Raw genomic sequence first — 15,875 nt, 5'->3', positions numbered from 1 at the left:
ATGGTTTCTAAACATTTACGGCAGTAGCTTTTGCAGAGAACACTGCAGGCTTTTTACAGGTAAACTGATGATCAGCAAAAATGCCCCTATCAAACTGAAAAGTTTCAAGGACTTCCACTGGGCCACAAGTCTTAGTAAAGGCAAATACAGATGACAGGATGTAGAGGGATTTCAGACCTAAAAATTCAAACAATTTGTGAAGAATACAATGCTATAATGAGCTCACATTTCCTGAAAGCAGCAGAACTTCAAGTTGATGCTCAAATACTCAGACACACAGCAGAATGGCAAGACATAAGCCTCATCTACACCTTCACACATGTGTTTTATGCTTCTCAGGGAGTGTTTTCAGGGACATCCTCTAAAAAGCATAAACAGCAAGGAAAAGGATGCTTAGAGACAGACAGTAATTTCCAAGTTAGATTGGGGGGGGAGGGACTTAAAATCTGTTTGAAGTGGTAACAAAAAAAAAAGTGAAAGAAGAAACAGGGAGGTAAGCATTTTGAGCTAGGCCCTGATTCCTTTCACTGAACCATTGTTTCTATCAACATTCCTGAATCTTAACTTAAAAAGACTTGATCTAGAATTTATCAAAAACTAAATTTCAATACTGTGAATTCTTTCAATTTCTTCTGACCACACTATAAACTTAGATGTATTTACCTAGTTGATATCTCTTATAGGATGAAACTTCAGCATGTTTTCCCCTTTCTTACATAAGGCAGAAAGATCCCATTGCTGTTGCTAGTGACATGCTTCTCAATAGCAACTCAATGAAATCACACGATTAATTTTTACCCCCCTCTCCCTTAGGAAATGCCTCTGAAGCATTTCTCAGTGCAATTAGCTATGCTAATACTATCAAGGAAACAAGACATGGTATTATCTATAAACAAGCTCTCACTTGTACACATGGAGACCTCCAGGAGTTCCACGTCATGACAGTGACTTACTGGCAAAACAGTTTAATTCAATGCTAAAATAAATCAGGCCTGACTATCTGAAAAACAACGATGATAGTAGTAAAACAAGGCTTTTAAGAAGAATCAGAAGTGCTTGGGTAATGATGAACACATAGCCTTGAGGTAACAGGACAAAGGGAAGTTGCTTTAAAGGAGCACTCATGTCAAAATGAGGCCTGAACAGTTCAACACTGACATCAGGTAAGAGCTGAATATGAAATGGATGAACACTAAGAATCTAGAGAAGAAAAAAGCAAAGTCCAATAGTGACTTACTCACATTTTTATTACTACCTTATGCATTTTATAAGAATTTAACATAGTAACATCACTAGGGAGGCTAGGGGGGGGGAAGAAAGAAGAAAAACAACTGTGACATCCTTGCCCTGGTTCTGGCAGTACAGTCATCACAGCATAAATTACAACTGGGGAAAATATTTTCCTTCTCTGAACTCGTGCCAGGACACGGAAAGGAAGACAAAAAGCTCTGCTTCTCAACATGTTTTTTGAACAGCTTTTTTTGTGCTTTCTCAAAATCCCTCAGCCCTTAGGGAGGAAGGATGTCACAAGGCCTAGTGACTTGGTTCAGCCCACTGAAGTTCAATAGCATGATCCTCCACACTTTACTGGCAAAATAAGACTGTATTCACCACTTCCAAAACATGGATATACACCATACATTATGAAAGCCATGACTAGACAACATAAGACTGTAAATCATTACATTCAACAGATACAGCTCAGTGGTACGTCTGAAATGCAGACTTTAAATCCCTCTTCAATTCTTTTTCTAAAAGAACTCCAAGCTCACATCTCTAAATTATACCTTACTTGTCAAGGAATATAAAATATATATATATTTTTTTTAAAAAAAAAAAAAAAAAAAACCCACAGTAAATCTTTCATTCCATCTTGATCAATAGGAATACATTTAAGAAACAATTCTCCTGAAAAGCTTCTTCACTCTTTTGACAGACAAATATTCAAGGGTTCATTTTATTTTTCAGATAGATGACAGAAGAAAAGCTCAGAAGAGTTGCACGTGTTTTATAAAATAAGAAAAATGCCAAGATTGAAATAATCTTCTGTATTTTCTTTTCCAAAAATTAATTACCAAGCCACAGGATGCAGATGATGATGCAATGAAATGCAAATGACTGATGCAAAAGGCAATTGTTATCTCTCCTTCTAACAAATGCAAAACAAAAAGTTACCTACGATCAGGAGCAAAAGCTCCATCACAATGCTCTACTAATAGAACACAAGTGTGTCTATAGTATTTTTTATGGATCTGCCTGTCACAGACATTAACTCAGATCAAAGCGATGCAGACTTTAAGCACAAAAGGTAACAGATAGCAAGGAATACAAATTTAGTATATGAAGCTAATAAATTATTTCTGTAAGCTCTGTACAAACATAACTTTTTACTTTTTAAAAAAATATATTTCATAAGAAACAATTGGAGGGTGAGCTTCAAGGACCATCTCAATCAACTTGGTCAGCTGGGAGAAATTTAATAAGATACTTTGTATTTAGATTACCATTTTTTACATTTGTTTCATTATACTGGTCATCAACAAATACTAAATACCAATACAATACAAAAACAATGTGACCTTTAGCTTACATCTCTTTAATACATTCCCCCTTCTTCAGCATTCCCCCTCTCCCCCACTGTAATCGCAATTCTTCTCATTCCTCCTGCACTGCAAAATTCTGTCCCAGTTCTAGAGTGACAGCAAGTCCATCTGCTTCTCCATCCTTAAGAAAAGGGGACAAGCTGGCTGGCAAATAGCAGAGGACAACAGACTGACAGTTGACCTGTGGCTCAACAGAAACAAGTGAAGTAGCTTTCCCAGAAAACGAGGTTATGCAGATCTGGATTCTGGCACTAAAGAGACAGCCCTCTCACCAGGGACCCTCAAGTGCTTCTGAGTGAGGGAAAAGGAACAGGAGCATAACAGGTGTCTCCAAAGTTTGTACGTGCCAGCATCTGAACTGGGCAACATCAGGCACCAGAACTATAAAACAAACCACTGAAGTGAAGCTGCTGTTCACTGTTTCACTGAAGAGAAACTGCTGTTTTCAAGCTTAGACCATTTCAGACAGTGGGTTTGCTGTACAATAATAAGGAGTAATAGGGAACTTTAACTGACTTCAGTATAAAAATCAGTATTGTACAGAGTCACAGGTGAAGAAGTGAACACACAGACCATTTCTCCTCTGCAATCACAGGTGAGATTACTGTCAGCAAAGGTCAGGACAGACAGTTAATTTAATAGATATTTCCAACATCGCTCCCATGATTCACTGAAGCTCCTCTACCAGACCATGAAATCAAAAAAGAAAAATCACCTATTAAATCTTTATTGCCTGCAGAAAATTCAGGCTTCAGAACCTAAGTAATTTCTTTTTAGTATCTGTAACTGGAAAGAAACGTTCTGAAGACATCTTAACAATTATCTGTATAACTGCATTTGTTCCAAGCCAGTTTATCACTCCTTCAACTAGCATGAGAGGTGTAAACTGACTCTCTAAGTCATGACTCTAATTAAATCTGAAAGCAATTACAGTAAATGTTTAACTTGATTCTCAGTTAAGCACTTACCAAACTTCTTCCACTAGCCTAACAGATGTATCTGTCAACAAGTACATTTGATCCAATTACTCTGCAATGCTACAAAAGTAGTAATCAACACAGAACATGTATTGCTTCAGTGAGAATCACCAAAACAGCTATAGTACCTGGTTGCTTGCCCCATACCCAACTCTCCACAATCGATTTGGCCCTGTAAGTGGGTGGCGGAGCCTCTTCTTCATCTTTCTTTTCTTTGTCATTTTGCTCTTCTTTCTTTGATGCAGTTTGGCATTCAGTGCTATCATCTAAAGAAGGGGAAAAAAAAAAAAAAAAAAAAAAAAAAAAAAAGACTGGTTAAACTACCTTCTCCTTTAAGTCAGTTCTAGATTAGAAAGGTGAAAGGTGAAACTCAGAGCCCAGTTTTTACAGCATGATTGTCTATTATTAAGAGCAAATGGGGCAGAGGGGGGAGGGGGAATGTGGTATGTACCATGTTAACTGCCACACGTGGTAGGTCTTACATTGCATTTCATAAGACAGTGACCTTAAAATCCAGAAATCACTGTTGTAACCTCCTAGGGAACTTTATTTAAATCCACACCAACACACAAAGTCACTATTGCAAAGAGCACACTCGAGGTCAGACTTGGCTCCCAACTACCTGCATTTCTCCTGCATTTACTTTCATATTTCAGCACAGAAAATACAACAAATTGTCTTAATTTCAAAACCAAAGAGGTCTATATATTAGCATTCACACTAATTTCATGCAACAGCATTTCAAAATCTCTAGTGTATCTATCATCTTAGTAATTACCAGCAAGCAATGAAAATAATACCACCACTTTGTCCCTAAGCAATAGAAAAGCATTTGCAATCCTTTTTAAGGATTACTTTCACTAAGACAGAAAACAGACATTAGTCACTTATCTCTGCAATCAAAAACTGCATGAAAGCCCCAATTAGCTAAATACAGTAGATGTAGACAGCTGAAAGCCTCTCACTCACCTCAGGGATGTGGATCCCCATTTCCTTACCTTCAGCCAGTTCAATTGCTTTGCAACTCAGGGCTTCATAAGCAATTGCATGTGACTACGACCTTCACTTCTAAAAATTTCAACGCTCAAAACAACAACCCCTCAACAACCCTCAAAATTTCTCAAGATCAGCATTTAAAAGAAAGCCCTGAAGAGATTAGTCTCAGTCATTTTTATCATGCTCCTAGAAACCACTGGTCCTCCACTCCCTTCTGCTAGCCTAGACTGCATAGACTCCTTCCCAGACAGCCAAGCCACAACAATCCAAACAGTCCCAACAACCACCCCAAAAGCAGAAGCACATTTCAGACAACGATAATAAGACCCTTAAAGCTGCAGAAATGCACAGCACATCTACTTATACTGCACCTGCCCCACACTCCCCTTGTATCTCACTTGGATAACAAAAGCTCTCAGCATACAAACACAACCTAACAATTTCCAATACATTCAGTTATTCTTTTCATTTGGCCTGGAATTAAAAAAAAAAAAAAAAACGGACTGTCATTTGATTGTAACCAGATCTGTGACTGCCTGTTTGTTAAAAATGTCTTTGGCTGGAGACAACAGCAACACCCACAGCACATTTTTCCAAGCTGTCTTATTTATACAAATTTGTATTTAAAGTCCACGTTTCGTAATCTGTAACACACAGTAGTACACAGGAGGTGGCAAACAAAGACAAGGCAAACAGGAAAAATAAAAATAAAAAGATAGACAACAGCACAATGCACGCTGAGGTTGAGCTTGCGAGATAAGGAAGTGATAGTAGAGGTCATGTGAGTGCAGGATAACATCTGCATATTTCACTTTCAAGTAGAATGTATATTGAATATGACCCTTTCTACCAAATACTAACGAGCAGCCAACAGTCCAGCATCATTAGCATGATAAAACACATCCAAAACACAACTGAATAGAGCTGGTTTTATTCCAAAGTGCAAACAAACAATATTAAAAGGCACAGATTCCACTACACAGTTAAACCAAGCAACCTGTTGAGCCAGAGTAGTTTAAAATATTCCCACATCGCCACCATAATCTCAGTGTTTCTCCACTCACCCACAGACACACTCCACAGCAGCTGGGATCTCAGTTAGTGGGAAGAAGGGTGGTGTGCCAAGACACTATGTTTTGCAAAGAGCTCTAAGAGAACTTGTTATGCTTTATAGCAGATCCTTGGCAAAGGTTGACAGCAAAGGACTATGAACTTAGCTCCTCACTGCAAACAGAAGAGGTTCCAATCCAGGCTGGAACTTCATCTTTGTATTGTATAAAAATAACCGTGACTTTAAGCACAAGCAAATCCGCAAGGAAGAGTTTCTTTAGTTTTCTGTGTGAGCAGAATAGGAAGGGGGGGAGGGGAAGGAGGAAGAAGCTGAGCTAAAAATCACATTCAAAGCCCATGACAAATCGTTCCACACAGACTTGTCACTATTCTTACACACAACCACTTTCTCTTTAGGGAAGCTGGTCGGTCTAAATTGAAAGGAGCAGCACAGATCCCAAAATGATGAAAGTTCAGTTACATTAAGGAAAGAGATTTTTTAAAATTAAAAAAAAAAAAAAAAAAAAAGGAACTCCCTTATTAAAAGGAACTTATTACAAAAGGGAGAGGGAGGCAGGAAGGAGTAAGTCTTGAGTAAAGCCAGCGTAAGCCAAAATGACAAATCACAAGGCAGTCCACAAAACAACACACACCAGAAGAAGCAGTAGCTGACAGCCCATTTTAATTTAAAATTAACAGGTTGCCCAAGGAGGCTGTGGATGCCCCATCCCTGGAGGCATTCAAGGCCAGGCTGGATGTGGCTCTGGGCAGCTGGGCTGGTGGTTGGTGATCCCGCACATAGCAGGGGGTTGAAACAAGATGATCACTGTGTCCTTTTCAACCCAGACCATTCTATGACATTCATTATTATCAGAATGAAGTGTAAACATTGTAGGGAGCAAAAGCAACTGCATTAGTTCTCTGCAATAACTTTCTCTTAACTATATTTTGGGTTATAATCTTAAACCTCCAAGCTGAAGTAGGTATGTTCCAATTGAGCAACTGAAGAAACTATCCTGCCTCAGTTAAGTCAGCTCCCAAAGCAAAGCACAAGAAGTCACCACGTGTGGCCAGTTATAGCCTAACCCCTCACAGGCAGGTAACAAAATGGAAGCAACTAAAGCTGGAACTTACACTTATTCAGTGAAGAAAATAACTGACAATCTGTAATGGCCTCAGGGACCTCTATTAGAGGAAGGTCTTGTGCTCCTCCCATATTCCAGCAAACCCATCCAGTCAGGAATCCAACACAGAAGTAAAAACCCTGCAGCTGTTTCCCAGCAGACAGCTCTATGAATACCTTCATGTCAATCATGAGGCAACAGTTACACAGCATGCTTTAAGCAAGGACTGCGTTTTACAACTACTCTAAAATAGTACTTGGTAATCCAAGATCCAGGAAATATTTCAATCCCAATACAAAAACAAACAAAAAAAAGAAAACACACACCACTGTTCTCTCTGCCAAAGATCAGACTGGGACGTAATAGCATTAGCATGAAGTTCTATCTACGAAGCCATCTCTTACAGCCCCTTTTCCCATAACCCAGGACCTCAGAATACCAGCAACTTAACCAGCATCAAGCTGACAGACAAAGGTTCAACTCTCAGTTTGGAGGGGAATAGAAGAGGAAACCCAGTAATGGGACAAAGTTCATTTGATACTTCTCTAATAGAACTTAAGATAGTTAATTGAGATGGGAATTCCACCTATGCAGAAGTTTGTGGAAACAACAAAAAATTAGATTTGTGAGGTTAACTGACATCTTCAAAACGTCTAGTTATGACTTCCTAACTTATTTCATACTTTTTACTCTTTTCAGTACACAGCTTCCAGTACAAGGTATTCATCTGATTCCAATCTCCTGATGGCAGCTGTCTTTTAAGTACATGTCATGCTACACCTGTATTTGGACATCACTGCTGTCACAGCTGTGTCTTTAGATGTTACTGGAAGCATGCAAACACATTTTGCTGAACACATTGATCATATACATCTTTCCAAAAGTGCCATGAATTGAAAACAAGCCTATTCCTAACCAAACGTTTCCACTAACAGGAAAAAAATATATACATATATATATTTGCACTTTCTTCCCAGAGAGAAAATAAATGCTTCACTACCAAAAGCATATTCTTCCAGTTTATTCCTCTGCTGATTATCCACTGCAAGAATGAAGTGCCTCTTCAGAGCAGCCCAGCCTGCAATAACAGAGCTGTAGCTGTAGTGAAGAGAAAGGAATTGCACACTAATTATAAGAGCCAAGAGCCTGAGAAGGCTATACTCAAATATCTAAACTATTGTAGCTTCACTTCACCCCTTCAAAGGAACAAAAAGGCAGACTACTCGTGCTACTTAAACCTAGCTAAAGATTCAAAGAAAATCTTTGCTTGCTTCACAGTGTCTCAGAAAACCAGTCTATCTGGTGTCAGTGCTACATTTAAGAATTAAAAAAAAAAAAATTTCAGAGATACGTGGGATTCTGGGTCATCCCATGCATCATCTTTTCATATCTTCAGCTCAGGCCAAACAATGGCAGCGAATCACTTTCAAATGGAGGAATACGTTCTGTGCATGAAGTTTTCTGAAGGAACACTTCAACTAGCAATATTTTCTGTAAACTACACTACTCATAAAGGCAAAATTAAAGGGTATGTCAAACCAAGCTACTTGAGAAAGCTTAAAACCATCCAACAACAGTTACTAATAAAACCATTCCTTCTGTAAAATCTTGAGCTTGTAAAACCTCTCACAAAAGAATGCGATTGTTCATCTGAATAGAAGACACAAAAAAAAGCACCCCGTGCTCAGTCAGATTGTGGGCATTTTTTAACTGACCTTTCAGTCACTTCACGAAGACACAAAATTTGAAATAGCACTACTGCCTTTACCCCTTCCTCAGCCCAACTCCTTTATACCACGGCCTCAGCTGTAAACACACTGAGCAAAGTAACCAAGAGGACACTGCCAAGCCTCACTCATCATAACACATCTGGTTATGATGTGTTCAGTTTCCAAAAGCTGAAACAGATTCAAGCCTTCATTTGAAGATTCAGAAGTTACCGTCCTGTAGACTTTTAGGAAACCACCTTCAAGTGTATTTCATTCAAAATAAAAACAGTGGCAAATTTATAAGCAGGTGAAAAGAAACCAAAATTTTGCTATAGAACAAATTCTAAATTCCATCTTCATCATCACTATAAAAGAAAAAAAAGAAACAAACGTTTAAGAAAAGTCATACCTTTTCTTGGAGGTAGTTCACCATTCTGTGTAAATTCTGTTCCAGGATACACAATCTCCCCATCTTTTACCATTTCATTCCACAAACCACAGAGTCCGTCTCGTGTAAAAGCAAGCTGTTAAAAATAAATTACATATAATTACTTGCAATTGTATTTTTCCTAGAATCAACCCAGACAAAATTAAAAAAAAAAACCACCATGTTTCATCTGACTAGTAAATTCATTGTGTGTGTTTGATAGAGGCTTGCATCATCCTCTGATTCTGCAGTTACGCTATTTTCAGATGAAAAGCTGAAAGCTTAGGTAGACTCAAAAACAGCAAGATGATCTTTCTTTTGTTGAACAGTTCTCCTCAAAAGCATGATTTGATCACCTCAAAACCGCACACGTATTCAAAATGACATCAGGCAGTAATTCAGGTAAATACGTGAGGGAAATCCTTTTCTCCCTTCAGGAAAAGCTATGCTACATAAAGTCAAAAAATGGGGAAGCACGAAGAAAGTCAGCACAGCCTCCTCTACAGTGACTGAGGAGCAGGGCAGTCAAAGAACACAAGACAACCAGACCATGCATCACAGGCACATTCAGCCAATTCAAACCACCCTGCTGTGCAGAGCTCTGGTCACAACACTCCCTTTTCCTTCCAGCTGCTACAATACTTCCTCTCACGTGCGGATTAATGCATTTGTGTGAGCATCTGCTGAACCAGATCATGGGACTGATGAAGACTAAAGCAAGCTGTGCTCAGGGGAAGAGCCAAGGGCAGTCTGAGCTTTAGCACAGGTCAGTTCTCAGTAAATTAAGTGTGTAGTGGAACAAACACGGCGGATCAAATGGCAGAACCCTGCCAGCATGAAGTGCTCACAAAACTACCAGCTATAAGACTGGCAACCCAAGGATTTACCAATTTGCACCTCCCTTGAAGAACCCCATTGACCAAAATAACCTAATATTCTTCTGATGATCCTCTCTGCTTTCCAGAATGCTGTAAAACAGGTGCCTGCATCAAGTGAACTCCTTAATAACCAGGCTACTATTTGCAACCATATAGCCTAAGGGAGAAGGGGAGTAAATGAAACTAGAAAACAGAATGCCTTCAGTATTCTAGAGCTGTGCAATGAAGACATCTAAGGAAAATCCTGAAAGCTTACTTAGAAGCATCTTTGTAACATAACTGTAACTAACATACAAATCCAAAATGTTTTAACTGAGGAATAATATAAATAACTTATATAACTGCTGCAAATATTTGCCACTATACATACAAGCCCATTTATACTTTATCAGTTTCCCAAAGATGTTTTAGGAAAGGTTACAATTTTTATGAGTCTCAACCAATAGCACGGAAATCATTAGCTGATCTAAGTAAGCTAAGACAAGAAAAATTAAAGTTGCACCACCGTAGCAAACTGTATTCCCATATCAGCTTTTTGACTTCCCACTGTGCACTCCACAAATTCAACAAGTCCTAATGATTTCATTCTTTTTTCAGCATAAGATACAAGATCACAAAGCATACGCATTTCTCACTTCCTGACCTCAAGGGGATACGAGAAATAAGACAGTCTGACCTAGACCTTATTCAACTTACCTGTGATTTACCAGGTGTATACCACCAGAATTGTGCTGTTACCATACTTCAATGAAGGTGACATTCCCTGCTCTTCAGAGCTGGAGAAGACATAAGCCTTCTGCAGAATTCTGTGCATTGCTAAACACTTTACAGCTGGCTTATTGTTTTAAAAATTGGAATAGAGTGAACTAAAGTTGTACTCTAATAATGTAAAAGAAAAGAAAGAAAAAGAACCCTTTTCCATCACTGTGTTTCTCACATTGTTCTACATCTATAAGTATTTCAACAGTAAGAGAGAGAGAGAGAGAGAGACACCCACCTCTTTCATATGATGTGGGCATGTTCTTTAGTGGGGCACCTAAATCATTTAATTTTCCCAATTCTTAACAATAGCTTTGGTTGAAAAAAATACCTAACACAGCTATTTCAGTGTTTCTGGCTCCTATATCATTGAAGGATTTACACAGAGACTTTTGTTTATTAAACTGTATTCTCATACATTTTACTTTATATTCTCAAATCACCCTGATATAGAAAATAATTGTCACTGCCCTTCAGTTTACACACACTAAAGGCCTAAAAGCTTTGGATTCAAGGTTCTTCATAACGCAACAATATTTTAATGATAAAACTTACTACCTCTGCAAACACAGCTGTAAAGCAGAATGAAAATTCTCTCCATTTCAACCTCTAATCTTTACACATAGCACAAAGCTCATGCAAGTCTTCTAAGCAACTAAACGCTGAAAAAGTAAAAAAAAAAAAAAAAACTTCTTCTGCCTTGGGTTTACTGACTGAATTCTTATCCAAGTCATTTTCTTGGTATGCTGCAGAAAGATAAAGCAACCACCGAGATTATAGGTCAGACACAGCTCCCCCTCCTTCTCCAAATATGCTGCATGGAAGTTTACACTGTAAGCGCTCTCCGGAAAAACAACCTTTCTTTCATTCACTCTGTAGTTAACATTTTGTCAGAGGTTTAATGGGGAGGGGGGAGGAGGTAGGGGGAGCAGAAAAGGAGGCAAGTTTGAAGGTAAAGAAACACTGGACTTTTCTTTTAGCAAATAATTATTATCTTGTAGCCACCTAAAAAGACGTTTAAGGAATAGTATTTACAATTAATACATGCGTGATAGCTGAAGGCAACTCAACTCCAACTGTAGCAAGTTCACCATTAATCTGTTCAGTGTCCAGCAGACACATTAAACAGTGAACTGCTGCTACAGTAGCCAACAGTTCAAGCAAAGTTTGGGTTTTCAAAGAATGATGGGGGAACACAGTTGAGAAGCAGCTCTGCAGAACAGGTCCTGGGGGCCTGGTGGACACCAAGCTGAACATGAACCAACAACCCTCCCATGCTGCAATGCAGGCTAATAGTACTGCGGGCTGCAGTAGGCAAACTCTCATCAGCAAGAGGGAGGTGATTTTTCCCCTCTGTTCAGTACTGGTGCCCAGTTCTGGGATATCTCAGTACAAAAGAGACATGGACACGCTGGAGAGAGTCCAGTGAAGGGCCACAGAGATGATGAAGGGACTGGAGCACCTCTTTGATAAGAAAAAGGCTGTAAATGTCCACAGAGGACTCAGCCAGGCTCTTTTCAGTGGTGCTCTGTGTCAGGACAAGACACCATGGGCACAAACTGAACCCAGAACCCAGTCTAGTCAAAAGTTAAAGACAAAAATACAAGCACATCCACCTCAGTTCCTTCAGAAACATGGCTAAACATGCTCCAGAAGTTACTTCATATTAACAAGGAACAAAAGAGGTTCTGCCTAAATACTAGGAGCACTCCTGTGCTGTGCAGGTGATGGAGCAGTGGCACAGGCTGCTCAGAGGCTGTGGGGTCTCCTCCTTGGGGATCTCCAGCAGCAACCTGGATGTGGCCCTGTGCATCCTGCTCTGGGTAGCCCTGCTGGAGCAGGGGCTGGAGCAGATGAGTCCTGAGTTCCTGCTAACCTCAGCCAGCCTGTGATTCTGTGAAACCAGCAGCTAAAGGTAGCAATAAGTCAACTCTATGGCATAAAAGCCAAATTTCTGCTTTGATTACATAATCTTGGTTGCTTTCTTTCTACAGCGTTTTAAGGTTTATCAGGAAATCTGTTGCATTCCTGGCTTGTCAATTAGTAGGTTTTCTCACCACATTTTCCAATTAGTTCACTGGGCACGCAAGTATTAATTACAGTATACTAATATAGGGAAAGCCCGTATGTTTCAATATGAATAAATTATTAACAGAAAGAATTTAGTACCTTAGGTTTATTGTGGGAGTCTGTATCATACAGTCAATTAAATACATTAATTATTAGAAAAAGAAAGGGTTTGTGATGACTTTTCACAGATATTCTTCAGGAGCGCATCATACTTTCCTGTCCCTCATCACTCCTGATGTACTGGGGTTGCAAGTACAGGAGTACAAGCCTAACACTGTCCCCACCAGACACTTGACTTATGCAAACCTTCTTCCCTCTAATAATTTAGTAACTTCATTTGTGAATGTTTAAAGAGATTAATTTGACAAACGCAGTAAGTTTTCACTGAATGTTTGCAACTAGCAACACCTCCAGCAATGTACCCTCTGTAAATTTACCACAAGAACCCCCAGGTCTGTTTGCCCTACCACCCACACACTTTCTTTCCAAGCCTGAGACAACAGCAATGCCCTACTCCACCCCACTAACCAGCAACCCTTCAGCCTCAGAACACATTCTTAATTCTCTTACTCCTTCCACCACATTAAAGGCCATTCCCCAAGCCCAATATCTCCCTCATCTTTCCCATGACACCTCCTGACTTTCTTTCAAGTAAGACCACAGCAATCTCATCTTCTACACACCTCATATTTACAAACCGCAGCCCGCTTCCATCATTTACCACATATTCTCATATTCAGACCATGTCTTCTTATCTTTGCATTTCCAAAGTACGGATCACACCAAATTCATACTTCCCTCACAGACCAGGACTTCAGCCCTAACCACTTCTCTCAAGTCAAAAAGGGCCTGAGGAGCCTTCAAAGTGAACAGTACTGTAAACTAAGCAGACCTCTCCCTAATCTTTTGCTAATCTTGTATCTACAGTTAAACTGTAATTTATTCCGTCTGGTACAAGATTTAATTAAAGTCAAAAGTGTATTCAGTTTGCTGACATATGCTGTTGCTATCATCCAATGAGCCTAGCTGTGAAATTCTGCCCCCTCACATCACTTTCCCACTACCCTCTACAGAACAAGGCACTGGCATTACTGTTTCCTTAAATTTCAAGAACACAAAGCATTGCAACCACAACTCGATAAGCTTCTGAGAACTCTCAACACAAGATTTGCTTTCAATAGGTTATTTTAAAAACAATCATAAGCTGTGACTTGGTTCTAAAGTCAACTGCTTTAAATCAGACAAAGCTTATTCCATGTGGGCCACAGATGTTGTCCTAGATGTGGTTTCATGAACTTTCCTGCAACAAGTGTAGAAGCCTCTATAAAACTTAACTGGAGCTCAAGAAAAATGATGCAAGGACAGAAGAAAAGAGAAAAACATCAGAAGGACTCATCCAGGTAGGATTGCTGTTTACATAACTGCATTGGAAACAGGAGATAATCATAAATGTCATTATGGATTTAAAATATAAGCTACTTAATAACCTTCACCTCAGAACTGTCATCATTTAAGGGGTGGCGGTGGAGAGGAATCTGTTCCTCTACTCAGCTACTTCTGCATTAGCTGCTTGTAAAACATTAATTAAAACAGATTTTTCTTTAGAAACAGATGAAAAATATTTTCAACACAGGAACAGTAAAGAAAATCACAAGAACAAACAGTAAATCCTTTCCCAAATCTGTCTACTGTTTTCACTCTTTTGATTATTTTATATTTGTTTCCTTGTTCTGTTGTCTTTCATTTCAATGTTCCATCTAGCTTCCTTCCTTTCCTGCTAACATATGCCCTGAGACCCCAGCTGCTTATCATACCTATAAAAAGTACAGTGAACATCATTAGGTTTAACACATTGCTCTGATAACAAAGACAATAAAGTTCAACAGTCTTCTAATTGCTTCAACAGATTTGGGTTTAAACTAGAAATGTCCATTTGCCAACAGACTACCAGGCTGCCATTTGTAGAAGTTTATATATAGTTTATGATAGTTTATAGTTGATAGTCATGTGCCCAGAAAAATCAAATCTTACCCTTAAACTTGGAAGAGAAATTCTCTAACTTCCTCCACTTGCACAGCAGTAGCTCTGACTAACCCAAACACCTGCACATTGCATTTAATTTCTCCAGCCTTTCATTTCACATACAGCATAGTCCTTACCTTTCCCCCTGTTTTGAAGGGACAGCATTACTTCCATTTTTAAATAGCTAAAAATTCTATATTGCAAACTTTGCTACCCTTAAAAATGTAGCAGCTTTGATTTGCAGTTTATCCTTTTTTTTTTTTTAATCAGAATGCTGAATCTAAGGAGAAAACAAACAGGAAATCCACAAAACAGAAAAAACAACTTTGACTAGTTTCTTGCTTGAAACAGTCAAGATACCATTTATTTGCATCACCTTACAAGCAGGAATACCAATCTAGATGCCAGGATAGTTAATCTTTCATAAAAATCAGAACACCAAATTAAGCTTTAGATAGAAGGTGAAAAGGTTTGGGACAAATGCAACTCTTACAGGTGGCTGATTCATCTCAAGACTTCTCTCAGATCTGGGCAAAAATAAAATGACAAATAGCCTGCCAGCCATGAACTGAATGAAAACTGATGAAAATGCATCCTATTCTTACCGTAGATAGCTTTTGTACCTTCACTATTGCTTAAAGTATTTCTCCCTTCTGCAGGAAAATGAAAGCTTTTCTCCCCTATCCTCTGCTATTAAGCACTATAGTCCTCCCCAGGACACAGAATAAGCAGACCAATAAACATCAAACGCACACAAGCATCCCATTAGCTGACTGACTCTACTTCTCCATTATTCAACCATCACTAATTAAAGTTCTCTGTGTAAGGTTCTAAAAGGGTAGCACGGTACGCTCACTTAATTGGAACTATTTTAAGCACAATTTGACTTGGCAAAGTGGATATCTAGGTTTAAGTAAACAATTTTAATCTTGCCTGCCTTCCTTTCTTTTTTCTTTTTTTTTTTTTTAATGTTTCTCTTTCAAAAACGGATGTCTTTATTAGAGCAGCCATTAAAACACAATCTCCCCTTGCATATAGATTTTGTGATAAATGAGACAGTTCCCACTCATTAAAGATAAACGCGGTAGTGTTTTAAAATGCATTAATTCAAACCTAAAAAAAAAATACTAGGAATGTAACAGGTGATCTTCCAACATTAGCAGCAATGCCTTATTTTATTATTTCCTAAGATTACTTAGCTGTTAGATAACACAGTATATTATTGACATTTGCATTCTGAAAATGTTACATATTGTATTG

General features: G+C 38.8%; 1 protein-coding gene across 3 annotated transcripts in view; it reads right to left on the bottom strand.

Moving 5' to 3' along the window:
- The window catches only part of HERC2 (HECT and RLD domain containing E3 ubiquitin protein ligase 2), a 102,838-nt gene that overhangs the window by 83,429 nt on the left and 3,534 nt on the right, over positions 1–15,875 (bottom strand). For all 3 annotated transcript variants that reach the window (XM_042809470.1, XM_042809472.1, XM_042809471.1), the window contains exons 2-3: positions 8,869–8,983; positions 3,709–3,846 (exon numbers count right to left, since the gene is read on the bottom strand). In XM_042809470.1, the coding sequence (XP_042665404.1) occupies positions 3,709–3,846; positions 8,869–8,983 (253 nt within the window). The remainder of the gene's footprint in view (positions 1–3,708; positions 3,847–8,868; positions 8,984–15,875) is intronic.

The sequence above is a fragment of the Centrocercus urophasianus genome, unplaced genomic scaffold (genome assembly GCF_019232065.1).
Source record: "Centrocercus urophasianus isolate 14NV4802_14NV808 unplaced genomic scaffold, USGS_Curo_1.0 seq_12, whole genome shotgun sequence".
Classification (NCBI taxonomy): Eukaryota; Metazoa; Chordata; class Aves; order Galliformes; family Phasianidae; genus Centrocercus; species Centrocercus urophasianus.
The sequence above is the reverse complement of the archived record's forward strand: the minus strand, read 5'-3'. Positions and strand labels throughout refer to the sequence as shown.